General features: G+C 38.3%; 1 protein-coding gene across 2 annotated transcripts in view; it reads left to right on the forward strand.

Annotated features, from left to right (window-relative positions):
• Nucleotides 1–7,953: 7,953 nt before the first annotated feature.
• ZNF385B (zinc finger protein 385B) overlaps nucleotides 7,954–25,259 on the forward strand; it is a gene marked incomplete at its 3' end in the record, with an annotated part of 151,548 nt that continues 134,242 nt past the window's right edge. The window contains exons 1-2 of one of the 2 annotated variants that reach the window (XM_082312261.1): nucleotides 7,954–8,019; nucleotides 19,121–19,423. In XM_082312261.1, the coding sequence (XP_082168387.1) occupies nucleotides 19,123–19,423 (301 nt within the window). In that variant the 5' untranslated portion in view covers nucleotides 7,954–8,019; nucleotides 19,121–19,122. Of the gene's footprint in view, nucleotides 8,020–19,120; nucleotides 19,424–25,259 lie in introns of those variants that run through there. The other variant, XM_082312260.1, reaches the window with a different exon arrangement.

Below are 25,259 nucleotides of genomic sequence, written 5' to 3' on the forward strand. Positions count from 1 at the left end.
GCCAGGTGTTTATTCATTAATTAAGTATTTAAGGATTTGTAGAATTTGCGAGTTCTTCCTTCAAATTTCTGATCACTTTCTCATATTCATAAATATTTGTTCAGTGTTTGTGGACTTTACAATCTCTTTTGGAACCAGCAGTCTTTGGGACAGCTGGTCCAGGAATTTTTAGGTATCTGGGAAAAAAATAACAACACTCCCCCTCTTCCAAGTGTCCTCCAAGCACTGGCAGTGGGTCTAATTGTGCAAGTGGGCTGTGTGGGTCATTGTTGTATTTGTATCTTTGGCTTCTGGGTACTGGGCTCTTGTCATTCTTTTAAACATCAGTAGAAGAGAAACTGTGACCTTCCATTTTACAATTGCAGTTTGTGCTTACTTCATGATTGCAGTTCAGATAACAGAAATACAGTATTCAAGGAACTATGCAACTTGCTGAGGTTGTGGCAGAGCTTGAGAAATTAGTGAAAAGCAAAGATTACTGCTCTTGGAAAGGTAGATCAATCCTCTTAAACTCTGTATTTGGTGGTGTGTTAGCTTGTAATTCGAGAAGTGAATTATAGAAGCTTTCCCAGCACTTCTGAGATTGTTGCAACTTCTGGGAAATCTCAAACAAGCTGTAATTTCTGCTGGACCTTTCAAGGAGGCTGTTTTGTAATATGTAACAGGGATCTTGCTCAAAGTACAAGGGACATCAAAAGAGCCATTTCCAGAGTACAGTAAGGAGTATACGTGCCATTCACTGAATAATCCTGGAAGTACTCGCTGCCAGAACGGCAAATTTCATAGTGGAATCCCTCTCGTGCCCTATGTGCTGCTGTATAAGACGATCTGCCTCACTCCTTTCAAATCTGGATGGAGGCTTTTTAAAGGTTTGTGTGTCAGGCTTGAGTCTCAGTTGTAAAACAGAATTTTGACAATGGTAGTGGTTCCTGATTTCTCTCTCTCTCTCTCTCTCTCTCTCTCTCTCTCTCTGTGTGTGTGTGTGCGTGCGCGCGCACATGAACAAGGATACCATAAGAAAATGGATTTTCTCTTTGTAGTTCAGGTAATAACTAGGAAAGAGTTCTAGTTAATATGAAATATAAGCAACTGTGCTGAGGTATTGGAAGTAAACTTGTTTAGATTTGTGTAAGGTAATAGCGACAGATGCTATTAAGATCATCCAGCATCTTAATTTTTCTTTGGGAATGTTTCATCCAATTCTGAGTAGGCTCATCCTGGCTTAACTTGGGATATGATCAGTTATATTTTACAAGGTGATACGTTTTGTAGGGAGTTGGAATTTTAGTTACACGTTTTTCTAGGTAAGAAACATATGTTGGTGAATATATGAATATAATAGGGTAACACTGATAATATCTTTATGTATGAAGGTGTTTGCATACTTGCTGTCACCAGCAAGTCACTGTTATTACTGAACTATTCAATTGTTCTTGTTCCTGACTCTGGCATTTTTCGAGGTACAGATACATTGATGCACCTGGCTCCAATCATGCAAATATATCTGCATCTGTGGGTCCTTCCTTTTCTAGGGAGATTGTTGCATGCTGACTGATCCACCTGTGCAGAAGCATTTGTGAGATGAGAGCCTAAGAGTATTACTGTTAAATGTAATTAGATGTTAGAATCGCACTGTAGTGCAATTTCTTCCAAGTGTCACCCAAGATTAACTGAAGAACAGGAATGATTGAGGACACTTTAACTGCTGAATCGTTGGAAAACCATTCTGAGGAGGCAGTTGATAACTGGGGACTGTGGGCCATTACCATGTGTAACTCCTTGCTGAACAAGGAGTTTTAAAATGTTCCTCCTTGCTTAGTCTACTTTTAAAGAATAAATATTGTTTCTTGTGAAATAATTTGATCAAAAAGTAGTATCTAAGTATTAGTATATTATTTCCTGCTGATTTTGTATATCTGAGTGATAATGTTTGCTGATGAATCTTTCTTCTTTGTCTGTATAAGAAATTTGGAATGAGTATCTAAAAGGCAGGGTCAGTATGATCAAATCAAATATTTCCCAACTTGAATGAAATATTCTATTAAAACAGCAAACAGTGGATGCTGTACTGGCACTGTTTAGGCTTGCTATGTTTTAGGAACCTTGGGATTAGTGTTCATCTGTCCCATAAAGGACACAAATCATTTAGATTAGAAGTAATCTGATTGTATTGAAGTACAAATTATAGCACAAAGGCCATTCAAGTGGGTTAAGTGACCAGGGTTGGTAAACACCATATGACTGCTGATTGGTCGATGAAAGAGTATTAACTGAAAGATAATGATGGATTTTAATCCAAATCTCTAAAGCACAACAGCTGTAGTTCCCAAATGAGTTCACTCTCCGGCAGAGTTTTAGGACACCCATTTATTTGTTCCCAACTATTTCTCTTGCACAAGAATTAATTTGAAATATAATTCATTATTGCTATATAGAATATAGCTATTCCATACAGCTTTCTTTGATTAGATTTCTATTCTACTTTCAGTAAATGAGTTCACTATGATTTTTATGCACATTGGAGAAATTGCAGTGTGTTTATTTCGGTGTTCTGCAGTATGCTAGGGTAAATTGTTAGTGTGATTTGGTTTAGGAAAATCAGCTGATGTTCTTCCTTGTTCGTGTCTTTTATCAAGAGAGTATGAAGTCTAATTAAGTATTTAAAAAAAAAAAAAAAAAGGGCAAAATGAATAACTGGTATTCCATATGAACTTGTTTCCAGAATGCCTTGTTTCTATTAATGCCTAAGAATGGTGAGTGAATGCTTATCACTGATAATAAATTAAATGAATTTGTGTAGCGTGCTTTATTTCAGAGCATCTATATGTATTTTAAAAATGGGAATTGCATCACATAACAATGAATTTATGATATCCTGAGTGTGAGAAGTGGCAGCTGTTTAGGAGTACAATATAACACTATTTAGAATGTGAAATGGAAAATTTAGGCAGGCTGTATTTACTAATGACCTCAGTGTTGGGGCCATACTACTTTTTTTTTGATTGTTGTTGCTGCAGTAAGAACTTTGCGAAGTTTCAGGTTCTCTCTTAAATTTTCCCCCCAAAATTTGTGCTTACCCTGAAATATGCATGTTCATTAAAGAAATCAGCTGAATGACTGCAAAAGGAAAGTAATTTAGCTTTGTGGTTCCCTGGACCCTCTGTCTATTTGGTTTGGCAAGGTCAACAGGAGAACAGATGAAGTGGTCCTAAATTGTTGTTAACAGTCCAAGCAGTCAGACCCAGGAAAAAGAGTTAAGTATACTGCAGGTGCTGTCTTGAGAGTTAAAACTATTTGAGTATTGGCTTGTGCACTTGGGTAACAGGATGTCTGTTTCACTACTGCTTCATGGAAAGGGTAAAGCAAGAGAATCTGACAAGGTGCCCATATATGTTTTATATACGTGTGTGTGTGTGTATGCTTGGCCCAGCAGTAGCAATGGAATATAATGGTGTCACATGTCATACTTGCTCAAGGAGCTGTGCAAGAACTTTGGTCTGCCCAAAGTTAGGATAGGAGATACAACAGAGTAACCCGTTAAATTTTGTTTCTTATGTTGACAGACTAAACGTGTCTTATAGCTTTTGACGTTTTGAATGTGGTTAATCCATAGGTGACTAGCTGTGTGAATTTCTCAGTCACTGGAGTTTATGAAGCTGGGCAAACCCAAAGGTGGACATGAGATTGCTCCCCTTCTTTGTACGCTCCAGTTACCTTTGGGAATTTTTGCAGTGTGAGGAATGTAAAGCTGGGCCACAAGTATGCAATGAGAAACTCGATAAAATGAAAATGGTGACTGTCCCATGCCTTTTTCCTGAGAATTTATTGTGATCCAATGTGAACCTTGAATATCTTTAGAGGTCAAGAGCTCCAGGTTGATCAATACCAGGATATTGTTGTACTGTGGCTGAAGGTTCTGCTATAGCATCTGTAGTTGCACTGAGTTACAGAGTTAGCTCTTAAGATGCTTCTTTCTCCCTATTGCCTGGTTTTTGCTTTGTTTTGTTTTTTTTGCTTAATTTCTAGAAGAGATTTTTCATATATCAAAGGGGGAGAGCGGGGATTAGGATACAGCCCCATTTCCTGAAAAATATTTGTTGGATCTTCTCTAGCACAGCTACAGCTGCCACCTGAGCCATGCCCCAGATCAAAACATGAGCAGGATTGAGGAGACTTTCACAGTATCAGCCTAGTTCACAAAGGGTCTCTGAACTGAAGACCTTGTTGGTTAAAAGTGTTTGGAAACCAAAGCTGCTACCTCACTTAACTTCTCAGTGTCAATTTTGATTCCTGCTCTAAATTCGGGGAAAAGTCTTTAGATGTTAAACACAAACAAAAAACCCTTTGAAAGTTGCTTCTGTAAAATTTAGAGTTCTTAAGTTTTCAGTTTTTCCATTTGTGACTCTTGTTTAACAGTGCTGAAACGGGTGCTCGTGATGCTATTTAATGACTATGCAATTTCTGAAAATAAGATTTTGACTAAGTTGATTATTTTCTAGAGAAAACTTTGGCTACAAAACAGGATTTTCCAAGCGGAAGTAGAAAATGTAATTGGAAAACTTGCAGCTGTGTATATTTGGAAATTTCATCTGGAAGCTAAGTCCTTAATATCCATTCCTTTGCAAAGCACATTTTGTGGGATCTCTGAACTCTAGTTGCTTTCACATGTGGTTTCCTCTGGCAGATGACAGTCTGTTTCTGCTGAGAGTTGAACTGGGTTTTCTTTGTTCATGTCTTAGCTAAGGACTGATAAATATTTAAAAACAATAAAGTGGCATTTAATTGACCATTTGGGTTACTGATTGAATTGGCCATTTAGCATAAGCTGAATGGATTACAATAGCTGAGAACTCTCACTGATACTTGCCAATTATTTAATTGCTATACCTAATGAAACATGATTAAACAAATACAAAAATTGATTTGTATATTGCTTGTAAGTATTTTATCAAAGGAACTAGTGATGCCTAACCTTCCTGCTTTTTAGGGATAAGGAAGCGTTAATGTTGCAATTGCAAAACTGATGAGTCTCCATCTGGAGTTCAAGGAACTGGTTTGATTACTGCTTGTGATGAGTTCAGACTTAGACGGGTGCAGAGAAGCGTTCTGGTGGGGGAAAAGGAGATCCTGTTTTTTTATGGGGCTTCCTTAGTCTTGGAAAATAAAGGCTAAGGGAAGGGGGAGGTTGTGGGAACATGGGGGAAGAGGAAACACCTGCCTTCTGATGCATTTATGGACTGCACACACCAGGGAAAGAGAAACTTTAAACGAACAGCCAGCGTTGGCCCAGAACAAGTGGGTGGAAATCACCCTGGGAAACCTTGTATGGCCAAATACAGGTCTGATTGTTGGAGCTTTGTCCTGGCTGAGGTACACATGGACTGAACTTGAAGGTCTCTTTTTTTTTTTTCCTTTTTTTTTTTTTTTTTTTTTTTTTAAAATCTTGTGTTTCTTACAGTGATAAAGCATAGCAGCAGTACAGGGCTTTATCAAGTGCATGGCTGAGAGAACATCAACGTTCCTACCTAGCTGCCAGAAATAATGTCAGGTCTGAACATTCAAAAATCTTGTCAGGTCCTACAAGAAACCTGAAATTGGTTTCTCTTTAATTCCCTTGTAGTTTTTGAGCCCTTTGGGTGCATATTTTCAGTCATCTCTGGAGGGATTAGAGGGATATTTAAAAAGCTACAGTTCCTAGGGATTTTTATGACTGCATGAGCCAGGCTTAAGAAAAATGCCTAATACTGCAAGATAGAATTCTGAGAGCTAGCAGCCCTGAACTGATGAGTGGAGTGTCATAAACAAGAGAGACATCAGATTGATAAATTATTTTTTCTTAAGTGAACCTTTCCAAATATTTGATGTTTCAAAATGTCATGTTTGTGATGTCAGCACAGGAGGCATATTCAATCCACTGGATCTTTTAAGGCAGTAAGTGTGTTTAAAACTGTCTTTTAGCAGAAATTGTGTTCAGTTATCAGCTATTCAGCAAAGTGTAACTTGAGCACAGGTCAACTAGGTAAGCTAGTGTGAGAGAGCACGGTCTTCATTAATCAGGGGATCTATTAGAGGAATTGTTTATCGCAGGATGTTTCACATTATGATGTCAACTGGGACACTGCAAAAAGAATAGTTTTTTATTTCTTAATTAATAAAATGTTTAGGAAGTTGAAAAACCACCGAATGTCTCCAAGGAATGTGACAGCTCGGACAAGGGAGGGAGATCTATTGAAATAAGGTCTAAAAGTCAGCTTTACTGCAATCTTAAAGTTGCAAAAGGCTTTGAAAAGTGAATGACCAGAGAGAAACGTCTCATGAGAGTAAAATGGGCTTCTGAAGGATAACTTCAGCTGCAAATGCTAAAGTGAAAGCTTCTTGTTGTGCACCTCAGCATTTTCAAGTGTAAAAAAATATATATTCTGCTCACACTTCCATCTTACTGGGGGTTATATTTATTCAGACGAGATTAACGGCCAGTGTTCAGTGTGACTGCCTTCATCAGAAGTTTATCCCTTTCAAAATGACGTCTTTACTTTTTATGGGAGCAGTATGCATGAATTTCTGTGAAGACTTCAGATTCATAGTTGTAAAATGAAAGGTGGAAAAATGTTTGTATCCCTAAGGAGATGCCAGAATTGTATTCCCGGCAGGATGGCAGTATAAGACTAACTGTGACTTGTGTAACTTTATTTGTCAGGTCTTTGTGTTAAATAACTTTATTGTGATATTGAGTTTTAATTACATTTATGATGACATGGACATTTAATAAAGCCGTGTGTCCTACAGATAGCTGCAGTAGGATGCATAGATTGGTATTTGCGGTCTCTGCAGTAGAGGAAGCAGTCTGGGATGATTTAAAGCAACTGACGGTTGTACTAACTCTTATTTAAGGGACAGTAAGGAAACTTTTTGTTAGGGAGCATGAAGAAACTCTGCCTTGTGCCCCTCATTGCCTCTGGTTGCTTGGGGGGGGCGGGGAGAGGAATGACAAACCCTTCTCTCTGCAGTGCTTTTGCAGATTTTCTTTCTTTAGATGGCCTCTACTTAAGAGCTAAGCTGTCATTTGGAGGTGACTGTTGTATTCTGTTCTTCTGCCCTGCCTCTGCCCCACATGGTGTGAATGCTGGAGGAGGTAAAGCACTTGTGCTGGCTGGAGGCGTCTTCTTTCAGCATCCGCTGCCGGGCTTCCAGGAGGATCTCTGCTGACGCAGCCGTGTGGCGTGGGCTGTAGCACCAGGGGCTCTTACAGTATTGGGCCCCCGCAGAGACCTTTGCAACCCCTATCTCTCATTACCGTGCAGTACAGACCTTCATGATCTCTCTCCTTTGTGACCTGTTTTTCTGATGTTAATGATTTAAAGGCAATTTGGCCATGTTTTGAAATTCCACTTCATAAGGGGTGAGCTTAAGCAATACTTTTTTTTCATCTGTGCAGACAGTGATGTAACCTTTACACTTGTGCAAGGGTTAATTCCCTGCCTCAGTGAAAGGTTTTCATGTACCTGGTGATTTAGAAATGTTCAGAAAAATGCACCGGTGGATGTGTTTTTCTGTTTTCTCTGCTTGCTTTAGATCTTCATGAATGTACAAAAAGAGATTTAATTAGAAGATTTAAGAAGAATGTGTAGAATTATTTTATGTAGTTTGAGTGCTTAATGGCTCCAGATTGGCGAAATTGCTGTATTCTCTGTTAACCATCTATAAATGGATATGACAGATAAGCGAGTAACAGGAAGTTTACGTGGTTTGTGAGGCAGGCAGAAGACGTCACACTAGTTCTGCTTTTTACTTGACTTTTCTTTCCTCTATTTGTATATAGTATGACAGCAGATGAGCAGGAGGATGAAAAGAATCTACAGAGATATGGGGGTAGGAGAAGAGCTGGGGCTGGGCAAGAAATCATAAGATGGAGAACAGCTGTGAAAATGATAGCAGTAGAGAGATGCAAGGAAAGAAGGCAGAAAAACGTCCTGTCAGCAAGAAAAAAAATTCTAGCATTTCTTCAGGCCAAAGAAATCTGTAAGTTCTGCGGAATTTCGTCTTGCTTCTTGGTCTCAGGTTCCCTGTGGTTCCCTCTGAGCTTGTGGGCTGTATGAGTCTCTTGCCACCAACCACAGTGAGAATCCTTCGCTGCTCTCAGGGTGTTAGAGGTGGGCCCAGCAGCACATTGTAAGGTGTTCTTGATTTACTGCATGTCTGTTATAGTGCAATTTACCCTTCTTTTATTGGGCATTTAGAGATGTATGGCCTCCTGACCTGTCTGATCTAAAATAAACTAACTTAGTAGGTCTCAAAAAATCTTATAAACTTGACAGCAGATGGCACATGCTTTTTGTTTAGCCCTGCATATACTATCTTGGTGGGTGGTAACTGCCTTAGGACAAAATCAGCATCCCACCAGTCACCATCTGGGGTGGCAGATGATATGTGGGACTGTCATGAATAAGCATTCTGATGTTTGTAAATGTCCGAAGGAAGACACCGCTTGTTAGCGCGGCGGTTGGTATGCAGTCAACACTGCGAGAAGCTTACTTTATGCAGTAATCAGCAAAAGCTGAATTGTGTGCCTCAGGTCCATCTCTGTAATATGGGTGGGTGTAAGGTGATTCTTCCATAGTTTGTTCATTTTGATGGTGAACTTGAATGGCCCTTATTTTGGCAGACCTTTAATCTTTGTTGGTGCTTCTGTGATAAAAATAATTCTTCTGTTTCTTAGGTACTGTGTCAGAGGTGATGTTTAGATGCCTCATATCTGATCATACCTGATGCCAATAATGAGCACAAATGCATGCTATAAAATGTGCCTTTGCTTTGACAGTGTAGTCTGAGTTGATGGGTGAAGGGAGGGGGATAATTTGGACACACAGGTGTAAAATGACTTGCAAAAGAGCAGACCATGGCTTTGTTGCAAATGCAGGAGTGGAAATGCACATCTCCTGGCCCTCGTCTACTCCCATTTTCCCTTCTCCCAGGTGGGGGATGCACAGACAAAGGTGTGAACCATGAAGATACCCACAGGCCACTTTCCTCACCTTCTCTGTCCCTGGCTCCATGCACTAAGCCTCTCTTCCAGACATACATGCTTTGTGAAATACTATGTAGACCAGTTTCTGTTGGAAGGGTTGCTTGTCATTCATGTGGCAGGGTCTTTATGTAGAGTATTTTAGATAGTAAAGCTGGTCCCGGAGGAAGCTCTGGGTTGTATCAAGTATAAACATCTCAGAAAGGAAGAAATCTGTGCATCTATCATGCAATTTGCTTTATACTGCTGTTAAGACATCTGTTTTGTTTTAAAGCATGTTCTATTCGCACTTAGCTGGTCTGTGTATCTGCTGAAATGGGTATGAAGCAACAGTTTAATGAAATGGCATCTACTTTAGTGATTCGAATAGCTGACTTGACTATTCTTTTTCTCATACCTTCAGGATACTTGGTGCAGAACATCTACAAGAGTGTGGGGTTTAAAATGTTTATGCAGTTTAGTGCTGTTGGAATTGCCAGTGGTTCTTTGGCATGAAGGTTTTGGGGTAAGGGGAATATACTAAGTCTCTTCAAGTGTTTTTGCTTCTTAAGTATGATATGCAAATAGTATACTGATTTTATACAAAGGAATAATAAAAGGGAAGAAAACCAAACAAAACCTCACATGAATTCTTAATTCAATTTCAGCTTAAAATTAAAATGTAAAGGTTAGAGGTGTGTCCAAAAGTTTATCAAACCCAAATTAGATTAATGTAATAGTATGATTACACTGGCTGGAATGCAAAGAAATGAGGAGGGTTTGTCTGTCAAATTTGTATGAGCAAATGCACTCACTCAAACAGGCTCTTAATTGAGGGGAGAGCAGGGTGGATTATCTGCAGCGTGGAAGCACATGCGTGTGCTATTTCTGGATCAGGGTGTGAAACGTCAGCAAAAACAGTGAAAGGCTGCCTCATTCTTTATGAATGGAAGTGTGTATTTTAATGTGGAATAAGATAGGTATTCAGAATGGATTTTGCAGGCAGCAGTTGCTTAAAGCCTGAGGTGACTGGCAGCTCGAGTTCAGGAGAGGTCTGTGCAAGTTTGTGGATAGGCAGGAGGAATTAGGGAGTGGCCGTACTTTCGACTCTGCCAGAGGCCTCTCTAAGTTCAGTATCAGCACAAAATATGCTTAGCCATGGTTCCTTTAAACAAGGAAAACGGGAAGTGAAGGGTCACATTCAAGGCAATGCCAATTTTAACCTGGTCCGTTCCTGCAGGTGACTTAAACTAGGTGATCCACTTGCCTGTTCTTATGGTCTGTCACTACCAGTTGGATAATTCTCTTATAACATGATCATAAATCTTAAGTAGTTAATAAGACAAACCATATGTCCCTTTACCTTTGTACTATAAGGGAACATTGCTTTCAATAGCTTTTCTGTTCCAAAAGAGAGTCAATAGTTTACATGGATGTTGACAGTCTCTTACAGATGACTAACCTTGGACCATCTTTTTAGGAGCACGTTAGGATTGATGTTCACTGCCCACTGACCATGCTTCCAGGTTTCAGCAGGTTTTTTCTCTTAGAATTCTTAGTGCTGTCAAGCAAGCTGATATGTCTCAATCTCATGCTATTTCTGAATGTAGCTTGTTCTTTGTTCATGCCCAGCTATTCTTTTCACACAATCCTCAAAGTTCTTGCTCTTGTGTCCAAGAGCTCTTTTGCAGCATTAGCAGGCTTTATCCTGAATTAATGGTTTCCAGTACAACTTATATTCAGCTCCTAGCATTGTCAGACTTAGGCTATGTGAACAAGAAGGCTGTCTACTCTGCCTAGCTTTCCGTTGTGGCTTTCTTTTATGCTCAGGTGAATTCTTGATATTTTTAAGAAAGGTAGGAAATGATTTTTGCTTCCTGAGACCAAAGCTTTATGTACTCCTCAAATGTGATTATGCTCAAGCAAGATAAAGCAACAGCCAGGTACAAATACCCTGTGGGAATCTCCCATTATGTTGTGGGTTTTGATGTTTCTTCACACAAGTTCATGCCTAAAGCTTTCTTTTATAATTAAAATAGATGCTTCACTAGAAGTACCTTACATCTTGTACCAGTTCTTCAATTAGTTAAAAGCCATTTGCTTTATAGTGGGTATTAAGTTATCTTATATTATAAGAGATGATTCTAAAACATATAGAAATAATTTGTTCTTAAAAATAATTTTTTGTGGTCCTTTTGTGGTTGAAGGCAGGTTCAAACTATATCCTCTACATAATTTTCCTTTTATAAGTTTGTTTTCAGCTCCTCAGAGTTCTAAAATCTGGTGGAGACGCATCTAATTAGAGCTTTATGTTATTCAATGTAGATGTTTTTTTCTATGGGAATACAAGAGGAGTACGTTGATATAAAAGAATACTTGGATACAATACTTTGAAAGATGCAAGTAAAAAACTCAATCTAGCATCTTTGTAGAAGTCTAGAGATTTAGGAGATAGTCTTAGAAAATGATCCTAGAGATTTTATTAAATTAGCAATTGATAAGACGGTTCCCTAGTATCAAGCAAGCAGATTGTGAAAATGGGCAGAACTGGGAATACACTTCAGGAAACTCACTTTGTTAATTTCTACTTGGAAAAATTAAGCTTTTTTTTTTTTTTTTTTTTCTAAATTGTGATCTACTCTTTGAGGAGTTGCTACTAAAATGGCTTGTACTTTTCACATGTTTAACCTTTTAAAAGCATCCCACCTATTTTTTTAATTATTATTATTATTTGCTGACTGCTTGGCATTTTGGCATGTGAGATGTTTTAATCCTGGCTTTGTCCAACAAAGAGCTCATTTAAGTCTGTCTATATTTTTGTGGGTTTTTTCCTTCTTCCTGGATGTTGCTTTAGAATTCCAGAATATTTGGGGTTGAGATCTTTGATAGAAAACTGGTGTTCCTGGATGAAATAAGATGTAAATACGACCTGATACTGGCAATCAGTGATGTTTGGTATGTTGTGGACTCTTTTTTTTTTTTTTTTTTTTGTTTGTTTTTTTGTTTATGAGAACACTACAACACAAAGACTGGACTATGTGGTACCTGGCTGAATGTGTTGCAGATAACACACCAGGGGTGGCAGTGTGGTTATCGGGAATGTTGTATGGATTTATACAACAGACCTGTTGATGGAGAAAGCTAAGGGAGCTGAGTAGCCATTTTCCTGGCAGGTCTAGTCTCTCCGATAGACTTACGCACGTAGTAGGGGAGGACAGAAGTCTAAGATGACATATGTAACCATCCATTGGACACTTTGGGCATCTACGTGTTCTACAATTAGATAAGAGTACTTAAAGTAGAGTGCAAGTTAACTGAAGGTAAGTAATGGCTTAATGACAGATTCCTGAGTAGAAGGCACCAACTGGTCAAATGGTTCATCAAGCAAAATAGTGTTATGATAATGCTAGAAAGGTATCTGTTCCTCTTGAAGCATAATCCAAGATAGCTGTCTGGACTCCAAAATTGATTAACTTTCTTGGCAGCAATCAGATATGTTATGTCAGGTGAGGATATATCTCTTTGGCAAATAAGTCTATGTGTAAATCTATTCTTGTTAATGTTAAGCATGCCAGAAATCTGTAATTACAGGGCCTAAAGAGGAAAGGATCAACCTTGTAATTAGAGCTAGCTACAAACATGGGCACATGCAACCACAGTCTGTGATAATCTAAGTCAAGAGTGATTTTATTTACTCCAGTTTAGCTAAGCTCACAGTCTAGTACAGTAGGTCTAATTTTAGGTTTCCTTAACATGGACTACTTCAAGGCTGGCAGAACAAAGCAAAATACTAGCTACTTGAATGTTTTCAGTTTTCTGAATTACCTTGTACTGAACAGCTAATGTTTGTGTTGTGAAACAACCATCTGTTTTTGTAGTTTAAAGAGAATCTTTTTCAAATGTTAAATATTCTAAAATGTGTTAGTGAAGAGGCTGTCAGCCATTTGTCATACTACACCATTCAAAACTTTTCACGCACAGGAATAGCAAGCTGACTTCTTATTCCTCTTTGCATTGATAAACCAGCATCAAAATACAGTCTAAAAAAATTACGTAACCTGGTTTGGTCAGTGTGCCATGATTAACTGATTATTCTTTATCTGTCACAAGGAATAAAAATGTATTTACTTTTCTCAACCATCCAGTTTTTACTGTAACTTTGAATGAAAACATTCTATGTGCTTTGTGAGCAGAGATGAAAGAAATAAGGAAGAGTTGATCAGATGTGTATGGATGGGTAATAAATAGTTTGACAGGTGGAAACATTGCAGAATATGATGCCTCCTTGAGGAATTTCCAAACAAGATGAAGATTAAACATGGCAGTTCTCTGTTTTGATTTGTACTGAAAGAAAGAGGAACACATCTTCTGAAAGGAAACTGGTCCCTTAAACATATGGGGGATTTTTCAAGGTTGGCTTCAAAATAGTCTCTAGTGCTTTTTTAGCACTGTAGGATACTGTGCACCAGGCACTATGCATATGCTGTTCACCACAGTATCCCAATAGAACTTGTTGCCCAGATGGTGCAAACCATATGCCTCTCAATAGTTTATCTATGTTTGGGAAATAATGTCTAAAAATATAAGAAAGGTCATAAGACTTCTGAAAAGCAGCTCTAGTGAGTTTCTTTTAAATAATGCTCTGGAAGTGTTCAAGCTGGGTGGGTTTTTTTGTTTTGTTTTTGGCTCCCCCCCCCCTTCCTTTTTTTTTTTTTTGTGTGTTTGTATGAGTGTTTTATGGCAGAGATGAGGAACTATGGAATCATACTTGTTCCAGTGCAAGACCACAGCTCTTAAGACATGCATGCAGACTTCACTGGTCCATCTGCATAGTTAGTTTTTCTCCATAGGAGGTGCTTAAGAGGTGTACAGCACAAGGCTCAGTCTTGGGTCTCTCTCTTTTTCTCTTTTCCTCCCCAGTTGTCTGAATGAGTCTTTTTGGAAATGTAACAATATAGAAAGCCAGTTAATTTTTATATTTGTTCCTGGGTCTTCGTAATTTGTTTGACTATTTCCAAAGGCTAAAGGAGAAAATTCTCTTTGCCCATATGTACGTTGTTTAAGTACGTTCTCTATTTTGCTTACCTGGCAGAGATCCACAGAGGGACGGCAGTCTAATTACATTTCCAGCATAATGGTTCTTTGAAGTATCAGCTAATTAGGAATAGGCATTGCAAAAGTTTTGGACCAGCACTCAGGAAGAGAATGCTTCATGTAACCATCACTAATTCATTAGGATAACCAAAGCTTATTTCCTTTGAGTAAAGATTTGCACATTCTCACCTACAACAGTGTACTATATATAATACTTCTCTGTAGCTCCTCTGAAAGCACAACTCCGTTTAAAAGTAAATTAGCTAAATTGAAAGGCAAATTGCCTTGAGTTTCAAGTACAAAGGATGTCCATGCTTAGATTTCTTTGCCAGCTGCAAGAGGCTGGGAAGATGTGGTTTCAGAAATCCTAACAGGGTATCTCATGACACCTAAGAATTTTAATGTGGTGTCATAAATCACTAATTTATTCTTGCTCCAGTATTGCTTGCAGAATCTATTCAGATAGATCACAGTTCTGTGTACTGGGGAAGAAACGTGACAGGGGACAACTTGTTTAGTCTGGTAACAGCTTATGTCAAATACCTGAAAAGCTCTTTTACTTGCATTGCTTCTTCTCATGATTTTGATCAGAGTAAAAGTGAGTATATCTGGTTCAAAGCAGAACTTACTTTTGCAAGAGAAAGAAGCAGACTTTCAAGTACCTATGAAAGATGAATATGGCATACAATCCTTTTATGGACTTAGATTTTTCTAGATCATTTCAGCTGGATGTTTTCTAACATACTTGAATGCTTTTCTTTGTTTCCTGCTTTTTTTCCTTCTCTTCACGTTCTCACCTTTCAATTTTTAATTTGGTCTAGTCCTCTAAGTCATTGAGTAAATACAACTACAGTGACACAGCACTACCTTTGTCATGTGTGTGTCACTCCAGTGTGATCACAGAATCATGTCCTTCTTGTATGGGACATTTGAATTTGTGGATATTGTTATGTATCAGCCGCTGCTGAGACTTGGCTTATGCTGTGCTGTATCCAGGTTATACAAAAGTGGGAGCTTGCAGGATTAATATATTGTATTTTCCCCATATGATAATTTCCATCCTTTCTCCCTTTTAATGAACTCATACTCTTGTTTTCAGTCTTAAACCTACTTCTAAATACTTCACAATCCCATCTATAACTCTTACTCTTCACAATCCCATCTGTAACTATTACTCTAAATGATTTGTTTGATTTATCAGAATGTAATGATCATGTAACTTCTCTTTATTCTCAGTTCACTGACTGTAGTTTCACGTAGCTGCTTCTGTTACGTGATAATGTTATTGAGCTATGTGTAAGCCTGAGGAACGAAATGGCCCCATTTCATATCTGACTCCTGATGAGTGAGAGTAAGTACCATCCGGAACTCTTCAAAATCTGTCTGCAGTGAAAAGCTCTTTTTGAAGAAAAAAGACACTTGCCAGATGCTTGCTTGCATAAATTTGAGTGACTAGGAAATGCAGAAAATAGGAAGAATGCTCAAGTTTTTTGGTTTGTGGTTTTTTTGTAATTACAATTTAATATGTATGTACAAGTTTCTTTCATAAGCGTAAAGCATTCAGATAGCCTTCTAAAGAAAGGTTACCTCTTACAAAATACATCTGTGTTCATGTTGAGATTCTTGCACTGACGCAATGCAGAATTGTACTTGTTCTGTATATTCTAGAGCCAGGACATTTCAGAAGGTATTTTTAAAGGTGTGTTTTTTCCAACACTAACTTTAAAGAAGAAAGGAAGGAGACAGACTTTTAAAGACAACTGGGACCTTTCATGTAATAACCTTTTTATTTTTTGAACAAATACATACACCACAAAAAGGGATTGTTACGATAAAAGCTGTATTACTGTGTGAAAGATGTGCATCCTGTAAAATCTCGGTGGATGTCTGCCATGAACATTGTCGTCTTAAACACTCTAGAAGGGACTGGACAAAGCTTTTCAAACACAGATGATTTGCCACACCAAATGTTCAGGTCTCTGAAATGTCAGGAAGACAAGGGCTGGGACTTCTGCATGGGAGCAGGCAGATTTCTGAGGGCTAGCATGGTTTGGTTTCTGGCTACAAGCATACAGGTCCTCTCCAGGGTCAGACCAGTAGGAGTATGCTGCTGCATGCCCTCCTAAAGCCAAGGTTTAAGATGCTCGGTGTAGGTGTGTTTTTTGGAAGTGCTTTGCATCTGGTGTTCCCAGTAGTTGTTGTGAGGTCAGTGCTGCTTATAATCAGGTCACCTTTTAATTTAGATGCAGAGCTTCAGGCAATCAGGGTTATTTTAAAATTTCAGCCTGTGGTTTTTAATTCTTAAATTAATAGCAAGAGATTGCTTTAAGGACATTTGGCCTGTGTTAATGCAACTAAGACAGTACTTTGTAGTAAAAGTGAGTTTAAAACCATTCGGTTTGTAAAAACAAAAGTGAAATTTGGACAGTAGTTTCTTTCTGTTTGTCTGAAGGTTAATTTTCTTCTAGGCTGGCAGCTGGGATGCTGCCTTAGGGTGTAGGTGTGGTGTTTGAGTCCTTGCTATGCTCAGTTGTTCTTTCCGGGTGTGTCCATATTAAAAACATTTTTGATCATTTTTGGTCAGGAGTGCACTTCTGAGGCAAGTGTTCTGATTTTTTCCCATTAACCCTGCTTTGGTTTATATTTGAGCTGTCTCAGACTGTACCAACTGAAAGGCTTTGTTCCTTTGGATGAAAGTAAACCAAAAGAAGCAGTCCAGGAGTGTATGTATCTCGTGCCTGTCAGTGATAATGGGCTAATGCAGTACCAGACTGGTATTTTGCAAAATAAACCCACTTTCAAAAGGCTCTGGTGCTGTTACAGGTACTCAGCAGTAGCTGTCTGCTCCATCAGTCTGCCTTCTGGTCCACACAGCTTCCTAATGCAGATGTTCGCCTCTGCCACTTCTAAATGTAACCAAACCAACTGAGTTTCATTAAGATTTTAGATTACTGAAATAATTACTGAATTATATTTATTATAATTAAAATAAATATTTTAATTATATTATTTGTTTTTTGCAAACATATAAGATTCCTGACAAGCCAGGATTTTTAAACTGTTACCTATTTTATTATTAAATAATTATGTTTGTATGTTTATAGTATCTAAAACAATGTAATATAAAAATACTTTTGTTTCAAGACCTTTTACTTCAGGGAACAAAAACTACAACAGTGCTGTTGAAATGAAAATATACAGAAAACAAAGGGAGTAGGACAAGTTAGTTATGGTTTAAAAAAATACTTTGAAAAGTAACAAATACCAAAGCTCTAAGCAGATTAAATTTTCAGATGAAAATGTTATCTAAGCTCAGCTGAGTCGAGGATCTTGGTTGCTTGCCTTGAAACATGATACTTACGCTTAAATGATTTAGTGTGACAGTGTCTAGCCTAGGTTTTCAGGATCACTAGTATTTTGTTTTTAAAAGCAATTAGGTACCTGGACCCTACAATTATTTTTAATAATTATTTTTTGGTTTAATATTTGAGTGATGTATATCTTAATGCATTGTTTATATTTTTTTATTTGATGACAGAACTGTCAGTTATGAAACATATATTACTACAACTGTCAACTCTGTTTAGAGTACTTGATTGGTGAATCATTCTTGAGGAGGAATTTGTACAAATATTAAAATTTTAAGCATGGGCTAGAGTTAGGAATGTGATAAAATACTCTATCCCACCATATAAATGACTCTTTAAATAACCTATTTCTGAAGTTGTTTCCACTTACATACCTGTGCCAAAGAACCAGACTTTCTCCTGGTAATATACTTGTCTGGGTAACAAGAGGAGTATTCTAGTATTGCTTGTGAATGCTACACTGTTTTGGGGAGGATTGCTACGACTGCTTTCATGTTTTGTTTTGTGTGCGTGGAGGTGTGGTCTCTCTCATTCCTCCTGTCTAGCAGAGTGGCAGGTATGCACAAAGATCTGTGCTGCTCTCGTTCCCAGGCTGAAAAAGGGACCTTGCATTTGAAGCCTCTTTGCTTCCGAAAGCTGCATATAGGTGCATTCTTGCCTGGAAAGAGCTCTTCTGCACAGCTCCCTGAGCCAGCCTTCGGCTGATCAAGAATATTTGGGTGGTGGTGGTGAGGAAGGAATAAAGTGTAAACAGCAAGTTGTTTAGCCAAGAAAACAGAAATACTTTCTATTTGAGTTACCCTAGACCCTTATCCCCCTTATAAAGAACCCTCTCTGCTTCTCTACTGGTTTAGCAGCATACCTTAAATAAAACACACACCTACATAGCTCCCTCCGCCCTAATATATAAAACTGTTCTTTGTGCAGCTTGGTTCATTTATCATGATGAGGTTTTTATTCTCTAGGGACAAGTGCATATTTCAGGTTCTTGGATTGTTGTCCAAGGACTGTCATTTACTGTGTATTTGCATAGCTCTCAAAAGACTAATTTCTAGCTAGCGTTTCTCTGTATAATAGTTTTAATTGTGAAGGTATTGACAGACTACTATAGACAACATCTTAATGCTTGTTTGAAGGATGAAGATTTGGGTGTATATAAAAGTGGAAAGTCTTCAGTAGTCTCACTTGAATGTTCTACTGTCTTCTGATGTTTCAGTAATATCTCTCGTTGGCATCTTTTTTGTTGAATAATTGTATTTGGGGTAGTGGGTACTGCTATGGGCATTGGAAAGTCAAAAGCTCTGGAACCAGTGTTTAGTGAGGCGGAGGAAATGTATTTGAAAATAATCTTAACCTCTGCTAGAGATGCAATAATAAACCTGCTTTAAAATAGAGAGCTTGCAGAAGAAAATAATGAGTTGTTAGGAGTTGTTGTGCGCAGACTGTGATATATTGCCAACTTATTATTTCTGAGCTCTGCGGTGTGTCACAAATGCGTGTATTTCTCTATTAAGCGACGCCTCTGCAATTTGGAACCTTATTTGTTGGAACTAGTCTTTGGTTCATGTTGTATAGCATTTTAAAAAAGAAAATGCTGATTTAGTAGTAAGCATTATTGGCTGGCTTCTAGTAACAGTTTTGTCTGTTTGCTTTGTAGGTATGAAGCGTCCATTAAGTCCTGACCACGTCTTTGAAGATGGGATTATGAATCAACCAGCTGTTCTATGGGGCTTTGAAGAAAAAGGACTGAGGAATGACAGACAGGACTATCAATTAAGCAAAGAAAAAAAGAAGATACTGTTTTCCTTCTGTGAAGTGTGCAATATACAGCTGAACTCTGCAGCACAAGCTCAAGTTCATTACAATGGGAAGTCTCACCTGAAACGAGTGAAGCAGCTAAATAATGGAAAACTCCCTACAAGTACAGCTCCTGGCACTTTGTTTGCAAGTACAAGCACAGGTACATGATTAGTATGAGATGTTGAATTTTGGTCAAGAGGTCTGAGGAAGCTTTTAAGCTCTACCCTCCCCACCCAAAATAACGATTAAACTTAATATAGATTAATACTAGTAGTTAATAATATTTTGCCATGTTCAGAATTACTGGTGTATTTCTTTTCCCATGAAGCCAACTTGTATTAAGGCACTATTGCATTAATGCAAATTGACGGCTGTGTTGGGTCTTGTGTAGCTGAGATATGGTCCATTTAAAACTAGCTGTTGTGGGTTCAAATAGTCATGTATTTTGTCATCTGCTTTTGTTCCCAAAACAAAGTTCTGGAAGGATGCTATGGGTACAGGAGAAACTTTTGAAAGAAATGTAGTGGTGGGAAGAGGAGGAGGAGAGCTGGAATTTACAGGCCTGGCCCTTTCATTGTTTCTGCTTTCAGTGGTCTGGGTTTTAATTCCTCTGATTCAAGTGAGAAGTAATTTGAAATAATACTTTTTACTTACTGGGCAAAACAAATTTCCCAAATGCTTGAGGAAAATGCATTTAACATGCACAATGTAAAGGTGCAAAGCACATAATGTGCTTTTTTGTTGGGTTTTTTTATGTCAGTGTTAGACTCTGCTCATAGCTATCCTGAGAAAAACGTGGTACTTCCTTACTTCTCTATGCATATAAGAAAGTGAACACATGGAACAAATGATTTGATCCTGTATGGTTGTAAGAGTAAGGATGTTGTGACTCTTCCTTCCCTTCTTTAAGGGGTCCTGGTATGCCATATGGTCTCTTGCTTTGATGTTCATAGTTTAAGGATTTTGCTGCAGGATTATCCTTTTTCTGTGGTGTTCCAACAGAATTGAAGAAAACGGTAGAGCACTGTAAGGATACTTTTCTTACTTTTTTTACTGATAGTTGAAATAGATACTTTATTTCTTCCTTTCCATTTATTTTGTTAAAGAAGATTAGGGGGTTTTGACATTCTGTAGAATCCAAAAGGGCCAAAGTTGATCTTAAGTATTCTTTACATCTCAAGCAAGTATAGCAAGTCATCCCTTCTGGTTCTGAGATAAATAAAATGCTGCAGGTTTAAGGAATTATTGTCTAGAAGATGCAAAAGTTGCTGCTTATTAACACTTTGTATTGATGAAAGAACAGATTTCAAATCTTCATGAAAAAAGTTTTATTAATTTTATTAGGGAATTTTTTATTAGCCACATGAGGGGATTTGCTTTGGTATTGTTTTTGTATAGAAACAGTTAAACTGCATTAAATTGTTAAGCTTCTTTTTTTTTTTTTTTTTTTTACTGATTTTGATTTTCTTAAAGTCTATGGTATTGTTTTGTTTGGTTTAGAACGAAGTAGTGTAAGGGTATCACTTGGATAAGGCCAGTGGTCCAAAAGATTAAATTCCTATTGAGTAACACCTAAATTACTTAATTGTGTGCATTCTTAAAATAACTTAATATCTGTGAGACATTCTAATTTAATTTAAATTCCTTTGTGTGCTGATAGAAAACATCTGAAATGTTTGCACTGTATGTTTTCTGTTGCTTTTTGTTAGCTGGACCCCTGCACCTGATGTCTTTGCAGTCATTCCTGGGGATCGCAGCTGATGCTCTGGCACTGTTGCTCAAAGAATGCTCTGATGCTGAGAATATTTCATGTCTGCTGGAACACGTGCTTTGGGGTTACTGTATAGCTTAGGAATTAAAATTCATGTTTCTTTGTGCTTTGTTCACTGATCTCTATATCAGGCTATATCCTAGTTATTTACTAGTTATGCTGGTCTATCCAGTGCACGTTGAAATAGGCATTCTGTTTTCATAGCTGAAGGATGTTGGTTTCATAACATTTAAAAGAAAGAAATGCCTTGCATAGGCAGTTTATTATCATTATTGCATAGACAATTTAATATACTGCTTAAGAGCCAGTAGGAGAACAAGATTTACTGGAATGTAGTTCTCAAAGAACACTTTCCAAAAATAAGTACAAATTAATTTTCTTATAAATTGATGTTATCCAGGCTCAATTTTAATCCATGTCCTCTGGAGTGTTACTACCCCTTGTAATGCGAGTCTGCCTTTCCCATTTCTTTGCCTAACATTGTAAACAGAATTAATTGTGAAGATGGTAAGAGAACAATTATATTCATCTCACCTCACTAGTGAACAGACTTTATTCCACCTGTGAAGGAAGCAAATAGCTCCTCTCATACTTCATTGTTATAACTACATCCCCTTCTAATGAACCGGGTAGTGAACAGTTCAGCACACGTCAGGAAGCTTTCTGCAAAGGTTCCTGCTAATCTGTGGTGGAGTTTTCCTCTGTCTTCATGAGATGAATGTGAAATTAATAATACTCCTATTGGAAAATAAGGTGACTGTAAAATATACATGACTGTAAATATTCATTGACAGTACAGAAACCAGGATTACAGGCCTGCCAGAACTGGCTTGATCCTGTGTGACAGAAGTGATCTTCACACCATCACTGCCTGCAGCCTCCTTGGCTCTTGATGGACTTTCTTTCAAATGGGGATGAATACAAAGGAGTCATGAGACATATCTTCATATTCATCCTCTTCTGAGGTCCTCTCTGTGATAGGTGGCTTCAGGTTGTTATAAAGCATCCTTTGTATCATTGACTTCCACTGTGTTTTACAACTATAACCTCAATTTGTGGCTTGTAACTTTCAGTAATAGGTAATGGTCCTTGTTGTACCACTATTGAAAAGTTTACTAACATTTGATAACGTGGAATTACAGGTCTTGTCAATAACACTCTACAATGTATAGATGAGGTGTTTTTATATATTTAAAATCTAAATATCTTTTTAGAGGTAACTTTAAAGTTACTTCTTTATATTTAGAGTAAGGGTATGATTGTCATAGAATTTCAAAAGGTATTTAGCAACATATTTTTCGAAAAAGCCTACTCTGTTTCTATAGACTCTTGTTTATTTCATCTTCTCCACCCCATTACTGAAATCTAGAAGCTATTTTGCTATTGTACCTGTACCTGCAATTTCAGTTACTTCACAGCGAGTAAAATTACATATAAAATAAAGCTTACAGCTGCTTTTCTTTATATTCACCAAATTGAGAAATTAATTGACTAAATTAGAAGGCTTTGGTGATTTGATCCACTCATGGAACTCCTCATTTTCTTTAGATTGGTGTTAAAAATTATGTGTGTGAAGAAAACGGTATTCTACTGGAAAAGTATATTTCACACACTGTTAGAGCCTTTGCTGTTCCTTATGTTAGTGATTGTTCAATACCATTAATACCCACCCTGTCTTATTGCAGCTCAGGCTGAAGTTTGTCAGGGATGCCGTTCCCAAGGGCCATCCCTACCCTTGCCCCAGGCAGATCTGATACACAGCCAGGCTTCTGCCAGAAGGAAGTAAATGAAGTTTCAGGAAAATAAGAAAGTGTGTATTTGCTGCTGCAGCTTGAACTGGAAATTATTTCAGTTGTTTCCTATAAGCAGGAAAAGAAAGGGAAGTTTCTTGCAGCCTTGGGGAAACGTATTTTGCAGTGGGCCTGTTAAAATCTTTTCAGCAGCACGTCTCGCTGGAGTCCGCAGCGGCGACAGCCATGGGTCAGCTCACAGCTTCTCGGGGTACCTGAAATCCCACCTGCCGCCCCGGACACGAGGGCTAAGGTGTTTGCTCTTCAAAGGGGGAGGAACCAGTTTTGAGAGCATGGTACACACTTGGCTAATTTAAGATTGCTTGCCTCCTTGTCCGCTAGCAGATAGCTAATGAGTTCCTTGTTTAGGGAATCAAGGTAGGAGCGGGGCAGCATCTTGCAGGCGGGAAGGGCAGGGGCGGCTGCGGGATCGCGAGGCTTCCACGAGATGGTGCTGCAGCCCGGGCGATCGAGCAGAGGAGCCACGGCTGCGGGTTTCGTTGGCTTGTTCTGTTCTGCTGCTGTTACTTTCTTAAGCCTTTTTTATTAAGCAAGCTATCCGTGGGGATAACGGCAAGTTGTTTGCTAATATATGCTGCGGCTAGTTTTGTGGAAGACTTTGTTATATTCCTCCCAGTTCTCATTTGGAGATGACACCGATTCTGCTCCACGAATTCTCATTACTTGTTCCCTGGGGTGGTATCTCGTGGTGAATCTCCTGATTCTCTCTCCTTTGCCCCCATACTAACATGGGAATGGTTGGTGTAGTTTTAAGAGTGAGTGTACTAGAAATACCTATCATAGTCCAAATTTTAGAGATCCCTGGAAATGGGTAGGGTAATTTCATTTCTGTTACAGAAAGTGCCCAAATTCTAGAAGCAGGCAAAGCAGAATCACTTTTTCCTGGGTCCTAGGCTGTATTAAACAGCAGATGTGCTTTAGGGTCCAGATTGCCACTCATTAATGCCCGTTTGAAGATCTTTCTGTATGTTTGGCTGGAAGTGAGATTGGGACATTAGTCCTCTGGCAGAGTATTCTGGTAGCAGCTTTGCCTTTTTGCTCTTGAAATCTCTGACCTTGCAGGACAGTTTTGAAAATGCTGTGGGCCCCTATGCTGTGATTCTTTGTAGGGAACAGTCCTACAAGTTAATGTGTTACCCTGTGATACCGAGGAAATAATCACAGGATGATTTCTTGCAAGATTATCAACACACAGTTGTGTGATCTGGCTCACAGCAATGACAAGCAGGGATTTGTTAAACTAGCAAAATACATAAATGACTGGACTACTGTTGTGTTCAGGACTTAAATCAGGTCACAAAAAGAGCCTGGTAACACTAGTGCAAGGGAGAAGGTAAGACAGCAATCTTGGACATGGGAGAAGAACAAGAGAATATGGAGAAGGCAAATTTCCTTCACTTTTGGCAATAGAGATTAGAACTGCTCTGCTTCCTTGTGCAATGCTGTATTAAGTTGGAAGTCTAGGCATCCTTTCAAGTTAATGGAGGCAGGGAGGCTTACAATTAAAGTGCTCAGAATTATCCTTCAAAGGATCCATGGACTATATAGCTAACTTGCATATTAGTTTGCCAAATGTCTAGAGTTAGGAAGTGTGAATAGTGTCTTCAGCTATGTCAAATGAAAAGGACCTTCTTAAACATCTAATTTAGATTAATAATTCATTTTCTAAGCATTTGACCTTTTATTTCTTTCAAAAAGTAAAACTGACTATTGGTAGACGTAAAGAAATTTTTCTGAAAATATTTCAGATAGCCTTAAATCCACATGCCCACCTTTGGCCTGGTGCATATACGGAAGACTTTTTTCTGGTGGTTTTTTTTGTTGTTGTTTTTTTTTAAATGAAACTGTAAAGAAATTACCTTGCCAGGTCAGGTGACTAGGTCAGTGCAGGATTAAATTATGGTCTGTTACAACAGAATGAAACTGCAATGCGTTACTCGGATTTCAGTGGAGTTTTTCCGTGGTTTTTAATTGTCAGAAGAATCTGATCCTAAATGGAGGTCTTTGTATGTAGGTTTGAATCCTTAGCTGGGCCAAGACTAGCTTTCTGACAGGTAGCTTAGTTGCCATCTAAGACTGCTTTGTGCCAACTTAATGGAGAACAGAATTTTTGCTTCCTTTAAGCCTCTTGATCTAGGTCCTCAAATTCCTTATCAATGTTTGTCTTTCATTTTTCTAAAAAAAGAACAAGGATAATCTGACTTTTATTACAGAAGATCTTCATGAACTATTCTACCAAGTACTCAGAGGAATGCGAAGCAGCAACCAAAAGTATGTTGAAAAAGTTTGTGAGCTGAGTCCTACTAAAGGCATGCATGCATGCATAGCTATAGAATTGGTGTGTAAGACTAGAGAAGAGGAGGAGGAGGAAGATAGTAGAAAGCACTGTGAGCTTACTCTTTCTTGTGTTATGC

This window comes from Platalea leucorodia (assembly GCF_965183815.1).
Source record: "Platalea leucorodia genome assembly, chromosome: 5".
Classification (NCBI taxonomy): Eukaryota; Metazoa; Chordata; class Aves; order Pelecaniformes; family Threskiornithidae; genus Platalea; species Platalea leucorodia.